Source organism: Oncorhynchus mykiss, chromosome 5, assembly GCF_013265735.2.
Source record: "Oncorhynchus mykiss isolate Arlee chromosome 5, USDA_OmykA_1.1, whole genome shotgun sequence".
In the NCBI taxonomy this organism is placed as follows: domain Eukaryota; kingdom Metazoa; phylum Chordata; class Actinopteri; order Salmoniformes; family Salmonidae; genus Oncorhynchus; species Oncorhynchus mykiss.
The window spans coordinates 60545767-60572436 of NC_048569.1; the positions used below are offsets into that span (position 1 = coordinate 60545767).

Genomic DNA, 26670 nt, shown 5'->3' on the forward strand with positions numbered 1-26670 from the left:
TGGCGTTTGATCACGTGAAACTACATCAACGATTTTAATTCGCCAATGCCTTTGCTTAAACATAACTTTCAAATGATTGTAGGATAATAGGGATTTCATTGTGTTCCATAAATTGTGAGTAAATTATGGTTTAATACCACTAAGGGAGGAACTGTTTTTTTTTTTTTTTGTTTTACTGACTAGCATAGGCCTTGAACTTGTCAATATGTCAAAGCAATGGCTCACTTTTTGTAATACAATACGACTGTTTTTATTTTTATTTAATAAAAAATAAAAATAATCTATATTTGAAAGATAATTGCTATTTTGAAATAGACAGAAAACATGATGCTTTATTGTCAAATTAATAAAATATTTTCAACTTAATTCAAATGTGATGTTTCATTATGCTTACATTGTGTGAACATGACTCCCTCTAGTGTTGGTAACATTTTGTTAGCCCAGCCATACACGCATGTCTACCGCGGAGTATTGTGGGTGTCAGTGAGGAAGTAAAATGGCGGACCTGGCAAACGAAGGTAAGGAACTGCTCGTTGGGAAAGATAAACAAATCTAATGAATCACCACAGTGAGTGCATGTAGTTCAGACAGCGACGGGACTGTCAGCAGATGTGCAGGGAATGCTCCGTTTTGCCAGCAACTCGATGTGGTGGCAGCGGTTTGACTAAACGGCATACGTTAAGAGTCCCGGCCTTTGCTATATTTTACGTGGGGGAGGAGTGGGGGCGGCTGGCCGACGGTGTGGCACAACCGGGGGAGGGGCAGTTGTCATACGTGAAAATATCACATCTGTAGCGAGCGAACTATACCTTCCGATTGAACTGCATTTTTGTAAATCTATGTGTGTAACAATTTTAAAAATCAAGCACATGGAAGCACAAACAATAGACATGTAGGGCTCTGTCTGGGTTACATGGGAAATATACCGGGTGGAATTTTGCTCTTATCGAATAGCCTTTTTAAACCTCCCACTATCCCCATGTAGCTATCTACAGTACGCCGTCTATGGTCAACGCCTAAATTACGTAGTCATCGTTAAAAGACAGTTAATATGTCCCACCCAGCTTGGCTAGCTTTCTTTTTTTGCATGGCCGTGCTGTTTTCAGACAACTGGTTCTTGTCATTGCTCCATGTTACAGGTGTCTATCCCATTGAGGTACAGCCTAGAATGTTGCGAGTTCAATGCATAGCTATACTGTACCAGAAACCTAGATAGCCTAACAGGGTTTGCAAAGTACTTAGCTAGTAGATGCATTTGAATTAATTACTTTTATACAGTTTCAAATCAACCCAATTTTATATACGTAGAATGATGCCAATACAGAAAGATATCTTATTGAATACTGAACAGTAGCTATCACGGAAATGTGCCATCTACTGAGCTGTGCATAGAGCTAAGGCACAGCTGCTCGAAAGTTCAAGCCTTCAACTGGCTCTTTACTCTGGACTTCTTTTTCTGATTTCACCTCCAAAAATAACAATGGATTGCTGTGATATCTTTTCTTCAGTGTATGCTGATTCATTCAAATTTGTGAGATTTAATGAACATTTGAAGTTGTGCAGCTATCCCAAAAGTAAGAGGCTTAGACGTTATGTGAATAGAAGACTAATGAGATTAATGCCTGTAGACACTTTTTCATTTTTTTTCCAGAATGTCACTGTAGAGGGGTCTAGAGTTAGTATATTTGGCAGCTGCTCCATTGAAAGACACTAGAACCCCAATTCAATTTCAATGTAAAAACCCCTCTAGCTTCTCTTCTGTGTCCTGGATTCCTTTCTCATTTCGTCCGCTGTTACTTACGATGCGTGAGGTCATAGGAGACGTGCCTGCCTATCACACACCATTAATTTCCACCAGTTTCCAATTTCAAATGAATGACGAGGAGTCAGTTGTTTTGGTCTTGACAATTTGTTCCACATTACTGAAACACTTCTGATTTTCCTTCTGTTAGCAGGAATAATATTAGATGTTCAGCTTGTGATAGTTAGAGCCAGAGGTAGGGATCAGAATTGACAGCATGGATGAGGACAAAGGTGAGGGGAGATGGGTGAGGGGGATCTATGCTGAGAAGGTAAGGGACCCAGAAACAACCACTCAATCTACCTTTAATGAGACAATGTTTTGGTACGAGGTGGATCCTTGGTTGCAAAATTGTGGACTTTTATTTAGTCCACCACCTGAGTTCTGGTGATGTAATAAGCAAGCTACTCTCTCATGATAAAGAACTAAGGCTATAGGCTACATGAAGTAGATTGAGTTGCATTGTAGCCTTTACTTTACCTTAACAGACATTCCTCTGTCAATATCAAGAGACTGAAAGAACTAGCCAAGTCAGAAAGGCTATAGACTGCATTTCAAACAAGTATAGACTATTGTGTAGGCTATATCGAGTGTAACTCGGCATTGTTTCAAATTTAGATTAAATCAAGGAAGTGCAGTCTTTGATCCACTTCCTTAATTTGATAGTCTAAGTGCCATAGAGCTTATTTTGTGACAAGGCAAATCCATTTATTTTCCTTTAGGTTTTTATAAAAAGGGAGAAAGTTTCATTGCTGTATCACAGAGAATAGCAGTGGTGTGGTTGGAGGCATCAGTAAAACACTTTATGCAGAAGTCAAATACTTTTTAGTGTGAATCCACCATCTCTGGCATTTATGCATGTCTTTCACACCTCGAGGGCACATGAGCAATGCTAAGTCATCACAAAGCCTTGTGCCTCAGCTGGGGATGACTGACCACATAAACCTTCAAGCTACTAGGTCTATATATTGAAAAGCTATATTTTATATCTGCTTTTAGTGTTCAGTGTCAGTAGCTAGCACATTTGCCTGCCCAGCCTTCTAAAACAGGTCATGTCTTTGCCGCCCTTTCTTTCTGAAAATTTCTCCTCTCATGGCCATATCACCTTCACCATAGCTTCTTTTAGTTTTGTTGCTATATATTTATTGCCTGATTTATTGGGTCAACCCCAGTGTAGTTTCATCATGTTGACCCAGATCCCTAAAAATGCGAAGCACCCGTAGGCGGTCAAATTATATAAAGTCATACACACATCCTCGCAATCAGATCCCATCCACGTGGCTTACCCTAAAAATAGTCAAGGGCAAATTTTAGCAGCAGTGAGTCATTCTAGGGTTGATATCATCCTTCAAATCCATCTGCTGGGGCTGGCAGTCCTCCACTCATCCTTCCCTATCACAACTAGCACGTCTCCCTCAGCTGTAGCAGGCTATTCCAGCTGGACTGGGGTTAGTGGCTAGAGCCTCTTATTCAGGGAAGTCTCATGACTAGAGAGTTCAAGTTATAGCCTGGGTAGAAGATTTACTTGGTCCTGGCTGGGGTACTATCAAAGCTGAGTGGGTACTGACAGTGACAGGGGACTCTATTTACACTGACTGGGATGCCTGAGCCCTGAGGTTAGTGGTGTTCTGGGGGAGGTGAAGCAAGTGCACATTTCAACAAAAACTGTTACTTTTTCGCCTTAGCCTAACCTGCGGGTCTTTGTCAGCGTGATTCATCACTCCAGAGAACATGTTTCCACTGCTCCAGAGTCCAATGGCGACAAGCTTTACACCACTCCAGCCAATGCTCGGCATTGCGCAAGGTGATCTTAAGCTTGTGTGCGGCTGCTCGACAATGGGAACCCATTTCCCGAAGCTCCCGATAAACAGTTCTTGCGCTGATGTTGCTTTCAGGGGCAGTTTTGAACTGAGTAGGGAGAGTTGCAACTAAGGACAGACAATCTGTACATGCTATGCGCTTCAACACTCGGTGGTCACGTTCTGTGAGCTTGTGTGGCCTACCACTTTGCGGCTGAGCTGTTGTTGCTCCTAGATGTTTTCATTTCGTGATAACAGCACTTACAGTTGACTGGGGAAGTTATAGCAGGGCATAAATGGTTGGCATCCTGTGATGGTGCCATGTTGAAAGTCACTGAGCTCTACATTAAGGCGATTGTTTATGGATATTGCATGGATATGTACTCGATTTTTACACACCTGTCAGCAACGGGTGTTGCCAACTCCACTAATTTGAAGAGTGTCCACTGTCCACATACCTTTTGTGTATGTATATTGTAGATCACCTGTGAGTGACTTACAAGGCTCCGGTCTTTCGTCATTGTGTGCTTGTAAACAAACACCACATGACTGGGGACTGAAATAAAGAACGTAATGTTTATCTCCTAATGTATTACAAACATTGACTGTGAAGTATTTTAAAAAGTAGCTACAAATATTCAAATGGATTAAAAAATCCTCCAAGGAAATCATTTTGACGGTATTGAAAAACCATTCTGCGTCTTTTTCTAAATACCCCGGTATACGGTATACCGACCAAGCCTAATTGGTAATATTTGTAATTAGGAGTACCGAGAAGGCTCATGAATAGAATTAGGGGTTTTATGGACAATGTCAAGAGACGTCATCATAAAGGTTAATCCGTTACAGTTTATGCCTGGGGTAGGGGTTCTACTAAGATATATGGAATTGTTTTTTAAGAAGGTCATACCAAGGATCATTTAGCTATTTGATTTAGAATTTTAAGACCTCTTGAAGTATCAAAATAAAATATTTGATGAAAAAAGTTATTTGGTGTTACTGCTGTTAGCCCATACAAAAACATTGAATAACAGATTCACTAAATGGAACAGATGTTTGCGAGAGATGATTATATATATTTTTTTATGTATTTTTGGCACTAAACAGTCTCCATATACAATACCAGTCAAAAGTTTGGACACCTACTCATGCAAGGGTTTTTCTTTATTTTTACTATGAAATAACACATATGGAATCATGTAGTAACCAAAAAAGTGTTAAACAAATCTAAATATATTTAAGATTCTAAAAAGTAGCTGAACTTTGCCTTGATGACAGCTTTGCACACTCTTGGCCTTCTCTTAACCAGCTTCATGAGGTAGTCACCTGGAATGAATTTCAATTAACAGTTGTGCCTTGTTAAAAGTTAATTTGTGGAATGTCTTTCCTTAATGCGTTTGAGCCAATCCAGTTGTATTGTGACAAGGTAGGGTGGTATACAGAGTATAGCCCTATTTGGTAAAAGACCAAGTCCATATTATGGCAAGAACAGCTCAAATAAGTGAAGAGAAACAACAGTCCCTTACTTTAAGACATGAAGGTCAGTCAATCCGGAAAATGTCAAAAACCATCAAGTGTTATGATGAAACTGGCTCTCATGAGGACCGCAACAGGAATGGAAGACAGAGTTACCTCTGCTGCAGAGGATAAGTTCATTAGAGTTACCAGCCTCAGATTGCAGCCCAAATAAATAATTCACAGAGAGCAAGTAACAGACACAACTCAACATCAACTGTTTAGACGATACTGCATGAATCAGGCCTTCACGGTTGAATTGCTACAAAGAAACCACTACTAAAGGATGCCAATAAGAAGAAGAAACCTGCTTGTGCCAAGAAATACGAGCAATGGACATTAGACCGGTGGAAATCTGTCCAAATTTGAGATTCTTGGTTCCAACTGCCATGTCTTTGTGAGACACAGAGTAGGTGACCAGCATGGCTACCACAGCATTCTGCAACGATACGCCATCTCGTCTGGTTTGTGCTTAGTGGGACTCTCATTTGTTTTTCAACAGAAGGACCAACCACACCTCCAGGCTGTGTAAGGGCTATTTTACCAAGAAGGAGAGTGATGGAGTGCTGCATCAGATTACCTGGCCTCCACAATCACCCGACCTCAACCCAATTGAGATGGTTTGGTATGAGTTGGACCGCAGCGTGAAGGAAAAGAAGCCAACAAGTGCTCAGCATATGTGGGAACTCCTTCAAGACGGTTGGAAAAGCATTCCAGGTGAAGCTGGTTGAGAGAATGCCAAGCGTGTGCAAAGCTTTTATCAAGGCAAAGGGTGGCTACTTTGAAGAATCTCAAATATAAAATATATTTAGATTTGTTTAACACTTTTGGTTACTACATGATTCCATGTGTTATTTCATTGTTTTATGTCTTCACTATTCTACAATGTAGAAAATAGTTTAAAAAAATAACAAACCCTTGAATGAGTAGGTATGTCCAAACTTTTGACTAGTACTGTATACTTCCTTTCATTTTTTTCCTTCGACTAGATTTTGAGTGGATTTTCCCTTTAAGCTTTTGCCCAAAGATGTGTGAAATTATATCTTCAACAGTGACATCTGATTTCTCTTACAGAGAAGCCTGCCATAGCCCCACCTGTGTTTGTGTTCCAGGAAGATAAAGCACAGAAGGTGAGACACTCTTGTCACACCTCTGCTGAAAATGGAAACAGTGTGACTGCACACTGTGTGTCAGACTTGACTTCACATTGGCTGGATAATTCACTCCGTTTCCTGTGTCTGACTGTTTCTTCCTCCCCTCTCTCTATTTCTGTCATACCCATAACAGAGATCAGCAGAAGGGTCCAGTGCTGAGGATGGAGAAGGTAAGGATGAGGAAGATAATCTAGCAGGTTATGGTTCTTTGGAAAATTGACACGTCTGTCTTATATTACTGTATTGTAGTTACTTTGCTAATCTTTGCTGATTCTATCTCCTCCAGACTCTGATAAAGATGAGAGTAGTTACTGTCCCCCGGCCAAGAGAGAAAGAACATCATCACTAACACAGTTCCCACCCGCACATTCAGGTAATTGTACGTTTTGTTGAATTAAAATAGTATTTTGTTAGTGTGTCGAGAAAGGGTCTGTACTCATGTTATTTCTCATTGTCTCTTGCAGTTTCTAAGAACAATGTGTTCATGCCATCCAGTTTCTGTCAGTCCCCGTCAGGAAATAATTCAGATTCAGAACCTGGTGAGTTCATGAATAGTTCTGTCTTAAGATCTCCTTTTCAATTAACTTGCTATTTGCATGATATAAGGAGAACGACCGCTGAAGAATCATGACAAGAATGGTTTTCTTTTTCTCCTTAATCAATGTTCTGGCCTAACTTACATCTCATATTCCCTCTCTTTCTCTGTCTTTCTCTGGTGTCAACAGAGGAGAAGACTGTTGGGTTTCGCTTGAAGCCTCCCACCCTGATCCATGGACAGGCTCCTCGTACAGGTGGCTGTTCTCTCCTGTCAATTTCAGAGAGGCTTTATTGTCCATTGAGTGAAATGTGTTTCGGGGGTTTCAGCACACAGGCTCAGTCACAAAAGCAATGTACAAAACATCACAATAAGTTGGAAGATGGCCCTTGTTCGTCTGGCACTGGTCTGTCCAGAGCCTTATATTTAGGCCAAGTATAATGTGTTGCAGGTGTCCCGAGCCAGAAGCCCAAGGAGCAGCAGCGCAGCGTACTACGACCCGCAGTACTGCAGGCCCCTCCGCCTAGCAAATCACTAACCCTGACCGGTAAGTACACTGAGGAAAGCTTAACCTCAAAGTCTTCAGATACTCTCAGACAAACAGCTCTGCTACTTCGTTCTGTTCTGCGATGGCCATTCTCCTCCAGCTTTCTTTCATCTCAATGTGCTTGGACAAAACATCTGTTGAAGGGGAGAGAAATCTAGCCATTTCTGGAATTTCCCCGACTCTCCTCTTGTGGTCCTCATAGGTTTGAACAGTGGTACGAATGGAGTGAACAGATTGTCCGAGGGTCTGCCAGTCACCCAGAACAACACAGAGAACTGTGATGGCTCCACAGACAATATGGCCAAGTCACAGGTAAGCGGAGAGGTCAAAGGGTGCCACGCTAGCTACATGTTTCCTGATTGGAAGGGCTCCACAGTGGCCTATAATAACCTATATAGTTATCAAGCTTCTAACAACAACAAAGAACACAACAGGACACAAGGAAGGTTTTATTCTTGGACATTCAGCATGGAATTTCCATGAATGTGTCTCGCTGCTCTCATCTTTCAAGGAGAAGAAAAGCGAGAGCGGTGAGAGCAGGAATATAGAGAGAACAGATCCTCCTGTGGAATCCACATTTGTATTTGGTCAGAATGTCAGAGACAGAGCCAAGGTGACTTGAATAGTTAACCAAAGTGCATGTCATATGGAATACATTTGAAAGATGCTCTGGGCTTTGCCTCATACATAACACCCCTTTGAGGTGTGGGTAAATCAAATTATAAACTGAGTAGTTCTGGCCCTGAATGCTGATTTTGCTGACAGCCGTGGTATATCAGACCTTATACCATGGGTATGACAAAACATGTATACTGCTCTAATTACGTTGGTAAACAGTTTATAATAGCAATAAGGCACCTTGGGGGTTTGTGGCATATGGTCAATATAAGGGCTGTATTCAGGCACTCCACGTTGCGTCGCACATAAGAACAGCCCTTAGCCGTGGTATATTGGTCGTAAACCACACTTCCTCTGGCCTTATTGCTTAAATATAGCAGTCTCTTGTGGCCTTGCATGCTTTATTACGTGAGTTTTATGTTCTTTTTGTTATTATTTGTCTGATCTTTACCTTTTTTTCCCCCCCCCATTCGTCTAGGTTGAGGGAAGCAGTGAAAAGAAAGTCTCTCTGTCAGCAGAATCAGGGGAAACCAATTATTTCCTACAGTACAGAAGCACTCCTGGGTTAGTCTCTCATGGATTCTGGCTCCAATGGATATGATCAGTTATCACTTTTATTAGGTTAATACTTTATCACAATGTTGTAATCTTATTAATATTACATCCTATCCGCTGTATGTTTTCCACCCAGCTTACAGAAGGCTGAGAACAACACTGACGACGGGGCTAAGTTTGTGTTTGGACAGAACATGTCGGATCGTGTCCTGGTGAGATGTGTTTTTTTTGTGAGGCTTATCTACTCATCTGTTATCTCTTGTTGTTTTTCTATCATTTGTTCCCCTGACAACTAAAGACAGGATCCACAAATTTGTGTTAAAGCATGTTGTATTACATTCTTGTTTTGCAGAGTCCGCTGAAATGTGAGCAGGCAGCAGAGAGCAGCAGAGATCCCCCTGCCACCCCGCCATGTGAGCCACCCTCACTGGTCAGCAGCCCCGACAAAGGTGGGCAGAGAAAAAAACATACTGCATATTAAAACATCTGTAATTCATGTTACTAAGCCCATATAATAATGGCAATCCAAGAAAAGAGAGGCTTATTTTCAGGTGTCCAAAGTGTCCTCGTTTTGCTGTTCATTTTCAAATGGGTTTGTTGTTCTCTTTGCAGATACCAATGTGACAGAGTCTTTGGAGGAGTCGGCAGCGGCCTACACCAAAGCCACAGCCAAGAAGTGCTTGTTAGAGAAGGTAGAGGTCAGAACTGGAGAGGAGTCGGAGAGTAATGTACTACAGGTATGCACAAGCTCCAGTTGTTTGTTGTTCAATGTTAGTGTATTTATAGTAACATTCAATTTACTTCACCAGGACATTTAGCAATTGTTGATCTAAGGTTACCCACAGTAGTTTTGTGTTTACATGTCACCTTAGACAGGGTTGGAAATAGGCTGAAATCGTCCATGATCACTCATCTGACAATGGAATGTTTTTTTTTCTTTTTTCTCAGGTCCAATGCAAGTTGTTTGTGTTTGACAAAGCTTCCCAGTCTTGGGTGGAGAGAGGCAGAGGACTACTAAGGCTTAATGATATGGCCTCCACAGAGGAGGGATCATTACAGTCCAGGCTAGGTACAGTCATTGCAGTGGCATAACACTTGAATCAAATCATGTCCAAACGCAACTCCCGTTTGAATGTATTACATTGGTTATTATATGCATTGTGTATGACCTGAGTTTGTGCTGTTCTGGCCCTGTAGTGATGAGGACCCAGGGCAGTTTGCGTCTGATCCTCAACACCAAGCTGTGGCCCCAAATGCAGACAGACAAAGCCAGCGAGAAGAGCGTCCGCATCACAGCCATGGACACTGAGGACCAGGGGGTCAAGGTCTTCCTCATATCGGTACGAGTAAGATGACATTACTTATTACATTGTAATTACTAAGGATGCGCACGGTTATTGGAATATCCCAATATGCGAACGGACGTTAGTGTGCGATTTACTTGAGTGTTCCTCTTAGGAGAAAAAAATTCTAGACCTATTTTAACAATGAAAAGGCTTTTGTCTAAATAAATGTATCAAATCAAATTTATTTATATAGCCCTTCGTACATCAGCTGATATCTCAAAGTGCTGTACAGAAACCCAGCCTAAAACCCCAAACAGCAAGCAATGCAGGTGTAGAAGCACGGTGGCTAGGAAAAACTCCCTAGAAAGGCCAAAACCTAGGAAGAAACCTAGAGAGGAACCAGGCTATGTGGGGTGGCCAGTCCTCTTCTGGCTGTGCCGGGTGGAGATTATAACAGAACATGGCCAAGATGTTCAAATGTTCATAAATGACCAGCATGGTCCAATAATAATAAGGCAGAATAGTTGAAACTGGAGCAGCAGCACAGTCAGGTGGACTGGGGACAGCAAGGAGTCATCATGTCAGGTATTCCTGGGGCATGGTCCTAGGGCTCAGGTCCTCCGAGAGAGAGAAAGAAAGAGAGAATTAGAGAGAGCATATGTGGGATGGCCAGTCCTCTTCTGGCTGTGCCGGGTGGAGATTATAACAGAACATGGCCAAGATGTTCAAATGTTCATAAATGATCAGCATGGTCAAATAATAATAAGGCAGAACAGTTGAAACTGGAGCAGCAGCACAGCCAGGTGGACTGGGGACAGCAAGGAGTCATCATGTCAGGTAGTCCTGGGGCATGGTCCTAGGGCTCAGGTCTTCCGAGAGAGAGAAAGAGAGAAGGAGAGAATTAGAGAACGCACACTTAGATTCACACAGGACACCGAATAGGACAGGAGAAGTACTCCAGATATAACAAACTGACCCTAGCCCCCCGACACATAAACTACTGCAGCATAAATACTGGAGGCTGAGACAGGAGGGGTCAGGAGACACTGTGGCCCACTCCGAGGACACCCCCGGACAGGGCCAAACAGGAAGGATATAACCCCATCCATTTGACATTTTTATCTACAACAATAGACCATGACATTTGAAATTCCTTTGAATGTTGTTTTTTGAACGGTACTTTGAGCTACTGCTGCGCATTTATTCCTCCAGGCTGCCCTGACATAGGTATGCTATTTTCCTCACTTCAAATAGCTATTACAGGCGCTTGCCTAATAGAGTTTCCACAATATCTGACATAGATCAATGCAAAACACTAACCAGAACTTTTTTGTAACAGAATCATTTCTATCATGGTGAAAATCAGACTTCTAATCTCTGTTGCTGCAAGCCAAACTTTTGGAGTAAAAGCATATATCCGCTGTTTACTTCTGCCATGTGCATTTGCGTCATTCAGAAAGGTCCAAGATATTGAAAAATATTTTTCTTTTAATTTCTGAATTCCCGGATATCGAACAAAATGTCATATTATTTGAATAGTAAAATCTTTTGTCCATCCCTAGTAATTACACTATAATTACATGGTAATAGATGAGTTGAGTATATCTAACACTGCCAGGACATTCTGTATAGTACTGATGTGTTAGTTATGTGTCTGTTCCAGGCGAGCTCTAAGGACACGGGTCAGCTGTACGCAGCGCTGCATCACCGTATCCTGGCACTGCGGAGCCGCTCAGACCAGGAGCCAGAGCCCCGGGTCCCCATTCCAGACGGCCACATCCCTCACCCCCAGTCTAACGAGGAGGATAGTGATGAGGACGAATCGCTCACACCCACTGCCAACATCGCAGGTAAACCATAGACTAAAAGGGTTCTAACTGTTACCCTAACTGATCTAATCACCCCCAAACAGATCTGAAGACCTCTGTCGTGAGAATTCTTACACAGGGACACTCAAATTCAATCTTAAATTAATCATTGTTTGTCACCGCGCTGGAGAGGTTCCAACAAACTTGAACGCCTGTCAGGAGCTCTAACGGGGAAGTCCTGTTAGTTCCCTTACAAACTTATATTTGCATGATTTAGCTTATTCATCATTCATAATTAATGTTTGCTTAAGTCATGTGATGACCAGTACTGGGTCATGCATTTGACAGTCCAATACCTCACGAGGCTTCTTCCCTCTAAGCTGAGACCTTGAAACTGAGATATCCCTTTCTCTAAACAATGTTCAAAATCAAATCAAATGTTATTTGTCACATGCGCCAAATACAACAGACCTTACAGTGAAATGCTTATTTACAAGCCCTTAACCAACAGTGCAGTTTTAAGAAAAATAAGTTAAGTATTTATTAAAATAAACTGAAGTAAAAAAAAAGACAAGAAAATAGAAAAATAACAAATGATTAAAGAGCAACAATAAAATAACTGTAACGAGGCATGTACAGGGGCTACTGGGACAGAGTCTATGTGCGGGGGCACAGGTTAGCCGAGTTAATTGAGGTAACATGTAGGTAAAGTGACTATGCATAGATAATAAACACAGCATAGCAGCAGTGGAAAATGGGGGGTGAGGGGGGAGGTCAATGCAAATAGTCTGGGTAACCATTTTGATTAGCTGTTCAGGAGTCTTATGGCTTCGGGGTAGAAGCTGTTAAGAACCCCTTTGGACCAAGACTTGGCGCTCCGGTACCACTTGCCGTGCGGTAGCACAGAGAGCAGTCTATAACTAGGGTGGATGGAGTCTTTGACAATTTTAGGGCCCTTTTCTGATACCACCTGGTACAGAGGTCCTCGATGGCAGGATGCTTGGCCCCAGTGATGTACTGGGCCACACACACTACCCTCTGTAGTGCCTTTCTGTCGGAGACCGAGCAGTTGTCATACCAGGTGGTGATGCATCCAGTCAGGATGGTGTAGTTGTTGAACTTTTTGAGGATCTGAGGACCCATGCCAAATCTTTTCAGTCTCCTGAGGGGGAATAGACGTTGTCGTGCCCTCTTCATGGCTGTCTTGGTGTGTTTGGACCATGATAGTTTGTTGGTGACGTGGACACTAAGGAACTTGAAGTTCTCAACCTGCTCCACTACAGCCCTATCAATGAGAATGGGGGAGTGCTCAGTCCTCCTTTTCCTGGAATCCACAATCATCTCCTTTGTCTTGATCACGTTGTGGGAGAGGTTGTTATCCTTGCATCACACTACCACGTTTCTGACCTCCCTATAGGCTGTCATCATTGTCGGCGATCAGGCCTACCACTGCTGTGTCGTCGGCAAACTTAATGATGGTGTTGGAGTCTTGCTTGGCTTTGCAGTCATGGGTGAGCAGGGAGTATAGGAGGGGACTGAGCACCCACCCCTGAGGGGCTCCTGTATTGAGGATCAGCTTGGCAGATGTTGTTACCTACCCTTACCAGCTGGCGGCGGCCCGTCAGGAAGTCCAGGATCGAGTTGCAGAGGGAGATATTTAGTCCCAGGGTCCTTAGCTTAGTGATGAGCTTTGAGGGTACTATGGTGTTGAAAGTTGAGCTGTAGTCAATAACTAGCATTCTCACATAGGAGTGAGTGCCTTTTGTCCAGGTGGGAAAGGGCAGCGTGGAGTGCAATAGAGATTGCATCATCTGTGGATCTCTTGAGGCGGTATGCAAATTGAAGTGGGTCTATGGTTTCTGGGATAATGGTGTTGATGTGACCCATGACCAGCCTTTCAAAGCACTTCATGGCTACAGACGTGAGTGCTACGGGTTGGTAGCCATTTAGGCAGATTACCTTAGTGTTCTTTGTCACAGGGTCTATGGTGATCTGCTTGAAACATGTTGTTATTACAGACTCGGACAGGGACAGGTTGAAGATGTCAGTGAAGACACTTGCCAGTTGGTCAACGCATGCTCGGAGTGCATGTCCTGGTAATCCGTCTGGCGCTGTAGCGTTGTGAATGGTGACCTGTTTAAAGGTCTTACTCACATCGGCTATGGAGAGCATTATCACGCAGTAATCCGGAACAGCTGGTGCTCTCACGCATGCTTCAGTGTTGCTTGCCTTGAAGCGCGCATAGAAGTAATTGAGCTCGTCTGGTAGGCTCGTGTCACTGGACAGCTCGCAGCTGTGCTTCATTTTGTCGTCTGTAATAGTTTTCAAACCCTGCTACATCCGGCGAGCGTCGGAGCCGGGGTAGTAGGATTCAATCTTAGTCCTGTATTGACGCTTTTCCTGTTTGATGGTTCGTCACAGGGTATAGCGGAATTTAGAAATTGATAAATAGAAAAGCACAAACATACACTTTCCATCCTCTTATCACTTGTGTGATAATAAGCATTAGATTTAAGCTTCTATCAAAAGGGGGTTCTATGAAATTACATCATAATAAATCATTATTATCATTATCATCATCTATTAAATACATAATTATAATAAATCCTAATAAAGCTTGTTAAAAAGAAAAATGCTATTGCAACTTCTTTGCAATAAGGAATTGAGACAAAGCTCGAGAAGTTTCAAGTGTTTAATACCAAAGATGCAGTCAGCTGAGTGCATGCATTTAGAAAGTTCACAACACATTTTATACTCTTTCCCCCTTCTTGTAGGTGTCACCTCCCCAGCAATACATTTTATGACCTCAATGAGTTTACCTCTGGCTCCCCTGTGGAATGTCCATGGTCCTCTCTCTGTTTAGCTAATGTCAGAATCACACCCCGTCCATCTTCTGTTCTGGGCCTGATCCTCGGCAATTTCCTCTTGTCTGATTAGGTCAACGTTTCTAAATTAGCATACACACAGTTTCATGGCCTAAACTCCATTAATACTCACAGTAATCATTCACTAAACAGGATACAAACTAACTACAGTTTAACATGAAACATGTTACATTTTGACAGAATTCATCAAGCTCAAATCTACTATCAAAAGGTTATAATCAACTGAAGTGAGTATCAAAAATACACACACATACACAAGGGATCTGTAGATTCAGAGGTGAATAAATCTTTCAATGTTAATCATTATTTCCATATCTCTTACCAAAATTGGGTTGGATTGACCCATGTTTTTCAAACTGTCCCTGGGACATCAACTTAATCAAAATATAAAACCCTGTTTAACCAATCTGCTAAACCCTTCAGAGGTTGGTCCTGGCTCATCAGCTCAGTGTTTACATAATGGAAACAGGTTAAGGATTTAGATGACCTTACCCTCAACTTAAACGAAATCAACCTTCAAACATTACTCATCTACAGGGGGAATGGGAGCTCTTCCAGAGTTGTCAGTTCATTAGTTTCACCATCCTCTGGAGGAGCATAAAACATGATAGCTGCTGAAATCTTACCAGGCAGAGAGGCACAGATCGCCTTACAGCATGTTAACAAAACAAAAGATAGTCAATAGCCTCTTTTTTTGCAGAGCCCAATTACACAATTATTTTAGCAATGCCAATCTCTATGTCTCTTAGATATCTCCCAAATCTAGGGCACATGCAAATTGACTTTCACAGGGAAGCGAGAGAACACATGTTATAATAGTGTCACATCAACCTTGATAAGAATGAGATTGGGGAAAAGTTAGCACAAGCTACAATCTAGTGGTTCCCCTCACAATTTAGGGGCATAGCTCTGTCTCTAGAAGCCTTTCCAAATCAAGGTTCACTCTGGGTTTCCAAATCAAGGTTCACTCTGTTCTTGGTCAAATTATCCCTTCCATGTATCTAGACACCATCTGTGGTCACCTTCGCCATAACCCCGAGAGGACAGACCAGAACAACAGTTTAGTTTAGGGCATTTCTGATTCAGGAAATCCAGACAAATTATTAACTGTATGACAAATTATTACTACTACTTGATTCTTAATACAGATTTCTAAAACAAATGTCAGAGAATAACAACGCACAGCTGAAACCATTTTTAAAAAAATCCAAATTGGTTTATTCACCCATATCATCTTGGCAATCTCAATGCAGAGTTACAGGTCAGGGGGTTGAGGGCTAATCCCTAGGGAGAAATCCCGACCATCCAGCAGACCCAATCTGGAGAGATTTTTTTATTGAAGCAAGACAAAAAAAAGAAAGAAAATAAAACAACAGCAATACACATCACTTGATTTGGGGGAAAATTTATCAATTTGGAGTAACTGTCAACCATTACCAAAATCTCTTTTTTTTCATATTACAGTCACGAATGTGAAGGCATCAATACATCAATTTCTATATTTACTTAAGGGCCCTAGGGGACTGGTAATTCCCTCTTTTGGATACATGAGTCACATCGTGATTCATGCGTCCAAAAAAACAACACTGCCTGTTAAATCAAAAATAAACAAATTAGAATAACAAATCCTATTAGAATTGAAACTCTTGATAACTCCATAAGGAAATAATTGTATCCCATAAGGTAATGGAAAAATAGATTAGAGACAGGTGTCCCTCATTCAGGGGCAGCGCTATCTCTCTGTCCTTCTCATGGTCTGAATCACACATGAGACTATTGATAAATTATAAACTTCTTCTAATTATTAGTGTTTACATAGCCCATTTAAATCTCAACCAATGTCTCCAGTCTTTCTAGTGAGGGTGATCAGGCCTCACCAGGAAGTCAGAACAGAGGTCATTCCACCCCATTAAGTGAGTGTTTGTTTTCCTGTACCTCAGACATTATTTAAAGATGTTTCCAATATTTCAAACATTTTGTGTATCAGATTTACATTTCTTCTAATCAAGAGAATTTACGTGTGTACCCAAACTCTGACAATATAAACTTTTGTGTACAGCATCCTAAAATCAAACCAAAATACCCCATACAATAAATCAAACAGATTATTAACTACTAACAAATGTTCATTAACAGGTGTGTGTGGTAAAATCGTAGGTTAAAAACAAAATGGCCAGGCCTTACTTAATTTGGGAGCTCTCTTAGTAACCTCTCAGAGCTACCCCCCTACTTTTTTCAATTTCCGCCTGAAGACATACCCAAATCTAACACAGAACCAAGGATATGCATATTCTTGGTACCATTTGAAAGAAAACACTCTGAAGTTTGTGTAAATGTTAATTGAATGTAGGAGAATATTAAACACTAGATCACGTTTAGATAATACAATGAAAAAACATATGTGTCCCACACAAGTAGCCCAAATGTACCCAAGTGGCCAAATTGGTGAAGTTATACATTTTGAATGGAATAACTATATACAAAATACCAAAATGGTATTCTAACACACACCCCCAAAAAATGGAGAAAAAACCTGAAAAAAAAATATATATACACATTTACAAAATAACACTTTCAATATTTGGAAGACCCTCAGTCCTCTACACAATATGGTGCTGCTGGTGCCAGGTGCCATATCACATCCATGCCTGCAGAAATACATTTGGGCAGATGAACACCACTTGTGGCAGGAGCTGGATGAACCAGCTTCAGTGGGGGATGGACACCTTGGCACTGGGGGCTCCCATTCGGAGTCAGTGTCACTGTGAAAGAAAATGTTCAGTTAGAATAGTTTCACACATGAGCCCTGTATCAACAGGTATAATAAATGGATATATATATATATCCAAATGGATATATATATATATCCAAATGGATATATATATATATATATATATATATATATATATATATATATATATGAGTACAGGGAACATAAGGTTGAATATATTATTATAGACCTGCTAGATCTACTGTCTCATTTATATTATGACATTTCAGCTAGATCTACGGTCTCATTTATATTATGACAGACCAGCTTTATCTACTGTCTCCATTTCACTTTGGCCATTGTTGTGGGCCTGCCCTCCCCTCAACAGCCTCAAATAGGCTATTTCATTTCACAAATAATATTTTATGTTATTAATTTCAAACAACGGCATTAACATGAGAAGAACTTACCAGTCCAAAACGATGTCCTCTTCGTTCAAAAAATATTCCTCCATTTGGGAATCGCTACATGAATCGTCCTCGATCAATTTCTTCTAAAATTGTGTGTACATCTGTATATCTAGACTTAGATTTAACTTTCCCTGACTTAGTCGGCATACTGATTGATATATAAACAACTGAATATGCGCTTTACCAAAACAATGCTGTGCGTAACATGCGTTGCTCCTTCCGGTATGAATCGCCAATAGCGAATTAACCTCTTTACGCCGGAGTTTACTACATGGGTTGGTCTTCCAACACATAAACATTACATATTGCCATTTACCTCAGCTCATTGGCTATCTACCCAGCTAGACTTCAAGGCGATAAGTGGTCATTGGGTTAAAATACAGTCAATCAACGAAACAGCGGGCAAATCATTGGTGCACCATGATCATTGGTGCACCATGACTTGTTGTCTTCAAATCGGTTTCTTTCAGTCAATACGTCCCGCGAAATGACCCATCAGGTATGGTTGTGTTACAAACAAACCAGTTGATTGCAATGAAACCAAACATGACTGGAAAAGTCACGTTTTGTGTGTGTATTTACCTCAAATATGACGTCAAATGGAATGAGATGGAATTCATGACACAAGCGGTTTACAAAATGTTTCGTGTTAGGCTATAAAAATGGATTTTATCAAACAAAAAAACATTCATTGTGTAACAATGAGCATTGGGATTACAAACAGAGGAAGATCGCCCTAGGTAAACAATTTCTTTTATTGCAGTTTGTGATTTTGTTACGCCTGTGCTGGTTGAAATGGTTGTTTTTTATAAATAATTTTTTAAATCTGACAACGCAGTTGGATTAGCAAGATTCTAGGCTTTCGAAACATGTGAGACACTTATATTTTCATGAATGTTTAATATGACTTTATGTAGCGATCACCGTATATTGTCGAATTTCATCCTGCTACCGGGTTCGGTGCGCAGAGAGGTTAACAGCTGGATCCGGGAATCTTTAACTGCTCTCCTAAGGCACTTGCCTTAGCAAGCCTTTCAAAGGGAGAGATACAGAATCATTGATAAACATTTTTTTTTAAACTTGGTACCGGAAGTTCCATCAGTTGTATACAGAATTTTACTTCAGACACATCGAATTGGCACTTTCTAAAGTAAACAATCCCAAAGCCCCTCTCTTGTAATCAGCCATTTTGACTTGTTGCTTTGACATAGTTCTCTGGGGGTCCAAGGAAGTTATCTGGGCATCTTTGAATGGGACTTTTTACTTTTGTACTTTTTCATTGGATGTTGTCAATTGTCTTGTATTTTGTCTTATTTTATTCAAGCTACATCTGGCCCATTCAAAAAGTCCAAGAATGTAATTTAAAACAACAGTCCAATGGCAATCACTCACCAGGCCTGTCTCTCCTCTCCCCAGAGGGTCCAGAGGTCCAGGCCAGCGGGAGTGGGTCCTCATAGCGCCTGCCCCCCTCCACACGCTGCAGTCAGGACCCCTACAGGCACCTCAGTCCAGCATTTCCCCAATGGTCAGAGGTCACAGTGGAGTACCAGGAAGGATCCTATGCAGGTGCTACTAACTTAACTCTGTGCAGTTCAGTCTCTCTGCATTTGCAGTATATCCGGGATGGATGGTCTTTTTGTTTGTTTTTTTATTTTCGTTTTTTTAACCTATAGAACTGAAAAATATATATTTTTTGGAGTTTGTGAATTGTCGCTCATCATATTGATGAGTGAGACGTTGCAAGACGGAATGAGAAAGCGGTTTTCTTCTCTCGCCGATGTAAGTACATTCTAAAGAGCTTGCCGTTAAAAGTGGGACCTCTTTATCCACCTTGCAAGAAAACAGACCTCAGGCACTTCAAATCCAGTGGGGCTTGTATTTTGTTCAGAGAGGTAAAGATCTAGTTGCCTAGCAAATAATAGTTTATAAAGTCTTCTTTCAGAGTTGTGTCTGAACTCTCCAAGTTTTATTTTGTATTTTAAGTCCGTCGATACCGCCTTTGGCCACTTAGTTTTTTAGTCTGTAGTCAACATTATAAATTATTTTTGACCACAAATCATTTGAAATCGAAGCCCTTGTGCAAACACCTGCTTTGACGTAAATTATTTAATAAAGAATTCCATTTAATAATGGAGTTGACCTGTGTTCATTATTATGATGATTATTATTATTGATAGTTGATATATCGACTTTGATTTTGAAGTTCATTTGAAAATGAACCCATTTTGCAAATAAGCTAGCTGGATTTGATAGTTTTACAGCAGGTTTTTTTCCCATGACCCCAAAATTGTCCCTAAATATAGATGGTAGATGTGTTTGTTTCAAAAAGATAAAGCATTTTTAGATGGATCTGAAAAGATATCATCTTCCCAAATATATATTGAATAAACCAATTTTATTAGTTGTTTACAATTGTTTATTTAGTTTGCTTTAAATAAGTTACACAGACATTGTTTATAACAACCTCGATCATTGTGAACATATTTTTCCTATGTTTTTTCACACCATGAGAAAGGTCAATATAATAACTTCTAGGTTTGGGTGTTGGCAGTTGGATTCTCCGAACATGTCGTTATTTGCATCTATCCTAAATGGGTTTGACCTCAAAACCCTACAAAATGCACATATACTCTCAGAACAACTAATGCTGCCATTTTAATTCAAAGAGCTATAGGCATTGGAACAGGTGGTTCTACACGCACATGATTGGAAGACTACAAGTACATTGTTTCTCACCAATCGTCTGGGTGCTGAGCCCTCTTTATTCCACTGTTAATCGGTGGCTTTGGTTTGGTGTATTTAAAACGGATCCCCTATGAGAATAGATGACTGCAGTTATATTTCCTTCAGTGAAGTGTGGCTCCTCTTGTTTTAAGCCTTTCTTCATATCAGTGGAATTAGTCATATCTCTAAACTGTTGTATTATAGTGTCATCCTTTTTCATGTACTACAAGCCTTTCATGTGAAAATATGTATTTTTAACACAAAAAAAGCACACTTTGAAAACTGAAAAAAAAAACAAAAAAAAAACAGGCAAGTAGAAATGTTTGTGGTTAAAATGTATATATCCCGTAATGTATATTATTGAGCAGCCTTTAAGTGTAAAAAAAAATAAAAAAGGATGCCCCTCCTTATTTTGCACTCTTCTTCACCGTTGTCTGTAGAAACCTCACCATGTAGTGTGCTCTGTATGTTTGTGTTCTCTCCATTCTTCACATTCTGCTTATGTAGCAACAAACATAGGACTATTCCTCCGGACATGGGGCTCAGACATGAATGTATGGCACCTTGGGTCTGAATAAAGAGCCAGGGGCCGACGTTCTTCAGCACTTTTCCTTCTCTGTTATATTTCTCCCATCAATATGAATTTTTAAATTTAAATGCAAATTAACTTGGACTGTCCATTAATAAAATGGCAAAAGGTGGTCAATGATGAAGTGTTGAATGTTGTTTACATTGGGGTGGTTGATGGTTATTTGCTGGGGAGCGACTGTAAGACAGAAACACTTTTGTTCATGTTATTTTTGTTGCTGTATTGTTTGTCATGTTTGCTATTGTCCCTCAAAATGTCTACCTGTTTTCTGTTTTAAGTTAGGTGTAGTTCCATAACCTGGTTCTATTTTGTTACCGTTCCTATCACTATACAAGTCAATGTTGATATTCCGTTAGAATTATATCAAAACAGAACATCTTTGAATGGAAAGCAAGTGGTGAAGATGTTCTGAAACTTTAGTTGACATGACGAGCCCTTGACGCTATCGTACAAGAGCACCTGTCCCATACTCTCTGTGACTGGAATCTGTTTTCATAATAATGTCATCTGCATTGGCTTCTAAACATGTCATTCATTTCAATACATTTGCTGACAGTTCACAGTAGTGGCATTGCTGCTTATTTTGATTAGTCCAATACAACGGAGATGTGGTCAGAGTAGGTGTGCCAGAGATGCGTAAGCGATCATGAGTGGTCCATAATAGGCTAATGAAATGAACAGAAAAAGCTGTATTTTTTTCCCACTTATGGGATAGGCTTTCTAACCAGCTATCTCCCCTCTTTCCAATGATCTGCAACTGCAATAGAGACATGTAAAGATATACCATACCTATCGGGAGAAAGATGCTTGTCATTGAGGAACATAAGAATAGCTACATGTCTCTTTTCAACAATGCCCACGTCGTTACCAGTCATTTTGATATCGATCGCCCAGTATGTGTGGAACAAGGGCGAAGATGCAGTCATATCATAGCAATAGATAGGCTAAAAAGGTCATAGCATCGTCATAGCAATTCTCCATTCAGGCAACACAGCAGTACTGTACCATTCAGCTCTGTTGATATGTGTATCACAGAATCCCTCCACATAAAGACCACTTTCAATCTCCTCTCTGATATCTTGTACGGCTGTCAGAGCATCCACTATCTGCAGTATATTTTTAATGAATCTCGAATGCAGTAACTCGATGGAAGGCATCATTCTAATAACCTTAGTATAGTGCCGTCAAATGTCATTGACATATTTTAGCCTTTTGGACTTTTCTTTGATTTCTCCTCGAAGGTTTTGAGGATAACAAAGACAGTAATTGTCAACATGTTCCCCTCCCTTCCACCGCCCTATAGACATGTAAGAGATGAGGGACCAGGACATGACTGCTAAGATTGCTGAGGGACATTGGGCTGGAGAACCACAGCATTGCAGTGAGTCATTTTAGTGGTCTGGATTTACTCAAGGAAGGCAAGGAAACATGTGGCATAGACGTGTTTACAACATGCTGTCCGTCACCAAACCATAGAGGTCTGTCCACCAGTCCAAACAAACCACAGGGATGCTGAAAGGTCTGGGTGGGGAACCCTCAGTCCAGGGATGGGCAACTCCGGACCTGGAGAGCTGCAGTGAGTGCAGGCATTAGAGACTTTTGGTTATTTGCACATAATGATTTACAATAAAAATTGAAGGAATAGAATAATAGAATAAGCCCTGAACACTGGTGAAACAAAAGCCTGTACAGGTCTCCATGAATGGGGTTGCCCACCACTGCCCCAGTCCCTTTCCCTGAAATGTATTGTTGAGCCTACTGTCTTGCCAGGTTCAACAATCATAATGTTATTTTTTTGCTTTGAGCTTTAATATAAAATGGCTACAAAAAGAGGCAAAAAAAATAAATAACTTGTTATGAAAAAAAAAGTATGTAAAATTGTCATATCAAATGTATTTCAGAATTACATTAAAACTTTTAACAGAAAGCAAAACTTGTCTTCATTGTTTTACTGAGTTTTCTAAAGATTTTGTATTTGGACTGGTAAGATAGCTTTGGTGGGATTCCTTACGAAACTAGAACAAAACAAGACCCTGATTTATTGGATTTTAAAATGTAAACCATAGAAGGATCCCATTTGTATCTTATACCATAATTGACAAATCATTAATTGAAGTTGGAACATTTTGGGCTTAACCAGGTCTTATTTCTAGTTGCAGTCATATCAGAAGCTAGCAGATTTATTACTTGCCAACAGCTGAAAATTCCAATAAAACTACATAACGTTTTGTAGTTCACTTTCCTTGCTTTTCTAGCAACACTATCATGAATCTAGCAAATATGTTTTGTGGGTCAGTGCAGTATTTCTCATTTTATAGCACAAATGTTTATTAGCACCCTTTTTCACACTGGCTTTAGCCACAGAGGGACCAGGCCTGCCCAGAAAGGTGCATGAGGTTGCCTAGCAACTCATGCTTTGGAGGGAGACTGTGCAACAAATTCCCATAATTTGTGAATCTGTTTTGGACTGAACAGCTAGTGTGACAGCTAAAATGGCTTTGAAAGAATAATATTTCAGCTAATATGGAGAAGTATCTAACAAAATGGCTACATTATGGCATTAATTAATCAAACTATTTACATATAATACAAATGTGGGTACTTTTGTGGACAAAATTTACTCAACCTTTAAGACCCCATAATGTTTCATCTGTAGGTACTACAAAGACAAAATTGATTTGTTAAATGCTTGCTGTGTAATATAAGTAGTATTTGGATTGAAATAAAACACTAAATATCGACAAATATATATTGGCACATTTTTCACTAAATTATTGAACATAATATACTCCACGGGCATATCAAAGTTCCAGAGTGGGATATCTGCTAGTTGTATAGTTAAGACCCATTTTATACAAAGAAATTGGTATAATAGGCAATGTAACCAATCACAGCACTCTTTTTACTTTCATCATTGCACATCCAACAAATCACCAACAGAGATGACCAATTTGAATCCATTTTCACATTCACCCTATTGGTAATGCTTAAAAATTGGATCATAACTCCAAAAGTATCAGAGATCCCAGTCTGGAACTTTGATATGCCCGTATAGTATGTTACGTTCAACTATATATATATATATATAGATATATATATATATATATATATATATATATTAGCCAAATCAATTTTTTTAAATATGTTTATATCTTTGAACATTCATACATTTATGTGAAAGTACTGTCATTGAAATCGAAATACTACTCGTATTACAGAGCAAGCGGTAAGGCTTTAAATACAGTTGAAGTCGGAAGTTTACATACACTTATTTTGGAGTCATTAAAACTCGTTTTTCAGCCACTCCACAAATTTCTTGTTTAACAAACTATAGTTTTGGCAAGTCGGTTAGGACATCTACTTTGTGCTTGACACAAGTCATTTTTCCAACAATTGTTTGCAGACAGATTATTTCACTTATAACTCACTGTATCACAATTCCAGTGAGTCAGAAGTTTACATACACTAAGTTGACTGTGCCTTTAAACAGCTTGGAAAATTCCAGAAATAATTTGAGTCAATTGGAGGTGGACCTGTTGATGCATTTCAAGGCCTACTTTCAAACTCAGTGCCTCATCATGGGAAAATCAAAAGAAATCAGCCAAGTCCTCAGAAAAAATATTGTAGACCTCCACAAGTCTGGTTCATCCTTGGGAGCAATATCCAAACGCCACGTTCATCTGTTCAAACAATAGTACGCAAGTATAAACACCATTGGATCATGCAGCCGTCATACCGCTCAGGAAGGAGACAGGTTCTGTCTCCTAGAGATGAACGTACTTTGCTGTGAAAAGTGCAAATCAATCCCAGAAGAGCAGCAAAGGACCTTGTGAAGATGCTGAAGGAAACAGGTACAAAAGTATCTATATCCACAGTAAACGAGTCCTGTATCGACAAAACCTGAAAGGCCGCTCAGCAAGGAAGAAGCCACTGCTCCAAAACCGCCATAAAAAAGCCAGATCACGGTTTGCAACTGCACATGGGGACCAAGATCGTACTTTTGGAGAAATGTCCTCCGGTCTGATGGAACAAAAATAGAACTGTTTGCCCATAATGACCATCGTTATGTTTGGAGGGAAAAGAGGACGCTTGCAAGCCGAAGAACACCATACCAACCATGACGCACAGGGGTGGCAGCATCATTTTGTGGGGGTGCTTTGCTGGGGGGGGGGGGGGGGGGGGGGGGACTGATGCACTTCACAAAATAGATGGTATCATGACAAAGGAAAATTATGTGGATACATTGAAGCAACATCTCAAGACATCAGTCAGGAAGTTAAAGCTTGGATGCAAATTTGTCTTTAAAAATGGACAATGACCCCAAGCATACTTCCAAAGTTGTGGCAAAATGGCTTAAGGACAACAAAGTTAAGGTATTGGAGTGGCCATCACAAAGCCCTGACCTCAATCCTACAGAAAATGTGTGGGCAGAACTGAAAAAGCGTGGGCGAACAAGGAAGCCCGCAAACCTGACTCCGTTACATCAGCTCTGTCAGGAGGAATGGGCCAAAATTCACCCAACTTATTGTGGGAAGCTTTTGGAGGCAACCCAAAACATTTGACCCAACAATTTTAAGGCAATGCTACCAAATACTAATTGAGTGTATGTAAACTTCTGACCCACTGGAAATGTGATGAAAGAAATAAAAGCTGAAATAATTCTCTCTACTGTTATTCTGACATTTCACATTCTTAAAATAAAGTGGTGATTCTGACTGACCTTAGACAGGGAATTTTTACTAGGATTAAATGTCAGGAATTGTAAAAAACGGAGTTTAAATGTATTTGGCTAAGGTGTATGTAAACTTCCGACTTCAACTGTGGCTAGGTTTCCGTCCAATTGGCGACAGATTTTCATGCAAATATTCTAAAATGTGCATATAACAATATGCACATTTTTCTACAAGAGATGTTTCCATCAAACTGACTTATTGCGAATAAAAGGCTATGCGTGCTGACTAGTGCCCATAAAAACTTTTTGAGTTAAATTCCCATGTAATGTAGCGAATAAAAATTACAAGTTGAATGGGTTTCTATCGCATTTTCAACTCTAAGGATGGTTTTGTCACAAAAACTGTTGAATTCTTTCACAAATGTGCCCACTCTGGTCTTGGCACCTGCACTCTATCCAACATTTTGCAGATACAGGACACCTACATTATGGATAATAATTTTTATTTGTCAAACTGCAGCTATGCATCGATCATCATGTTACCAGAATAAGACCCTCAAGATTTATTGGAAAGGAGCATCAAGCTCATCATCGAGTATTTTCACCACCCTGTGAAATTCATCGTAAATTATTTAATCTGTAATCTGTAGAACTGTATGCTTTCCTGAGTTGTAGTGGGAGAGAGGACCACAAAACATATCATTGAGTGACTCCAAGTTCACTTCAATATGGTGGTTATTATATCAATACTTGCGCTGTCACGGTTTTCTTTATGTGAAAGAGAGTCAGACCAAAATGCGGCGTGGCTATTGCGATCCATGTTTAATAGGACAAAGTAAACACGATCAAATACAAAAACAAATAAACGAAAACCGAAACAACCTAATACTGGTGCAAAGTAACACAGCAACATAACAAGGACAGGAACAATCACCCACAAAACCCAACACCAAACAGGCTACCGAAATATGGTTCCCAATCAGAGACAATGACGAACACCTG

The 26670-nt window shown here is 40.3% G+C and overlaps 1 protein-coding gene across 1 annotated transcript; it reads left to right on the plus strand.

Moving 5' to 3' along the window:
• The first annotated feature begins 414 nt into the window (after nucleotides 1-414).
• Nucleotides 415-20817, plus strand: LOC110524221 (ran-binding protein 3). The gene is made up of 17 exons (XM_021603674.2): nucleotides 415-518; nucleotides 6190-6245; nucleotides 6403-6439; nucleotides 6556-6642; nucleotides 6734-6808; nucleotides 6995-7060; nucleotides 7256-7351; nucleotides 7554-7663; nucleotides 7863-7964; nucleotides 8448-8533; nucleotides 8661-8736; nucleotides 8877-8973; nucleotides 9137-9261; nucleotides 9473-9593; nucleotides 9722-9864; nucleotides 11474-11660; nucleotides 19100-20817. The coding sequence occupies exons 1-17, from the start codon at nucleotides 497-499 to the stop codon at nucleotides 19138-19140; spliced, it is 1527 nt and encodes a 508-aa protein (XP_021459349.2). The 5' UTR covers nucleotides 415-496; the 3' UTR covers nucleotides 19141-20817.
• The last annotated feature ends 5853 nt before the right edge of the window (nucleotides 20818-26670 follow it).

Excerpts from the sequence above, each read along its gene's own strand:
- LOC110524221 (XM_021603674.2), top strand. The coding sequence starts at position 497 with ATGGCGGACCTGGCAAACGAAG. Across the intron at positions 6,809-6,994 it reads TAATTCAGATTCAGAACCTG|AGGAGAAGACTGTTGGGTTT; the intron begins GTGAGTTCATGA and ends TGGTGTCAACAG. Across the intron at positions 9,594-9,721 it reads ATCATTACAGTCCAGGCTAG|TGATGAGGACCCAGGGCAGT; the intron begins GTACAGTCATTG and ends CTGGCCCTGTAG.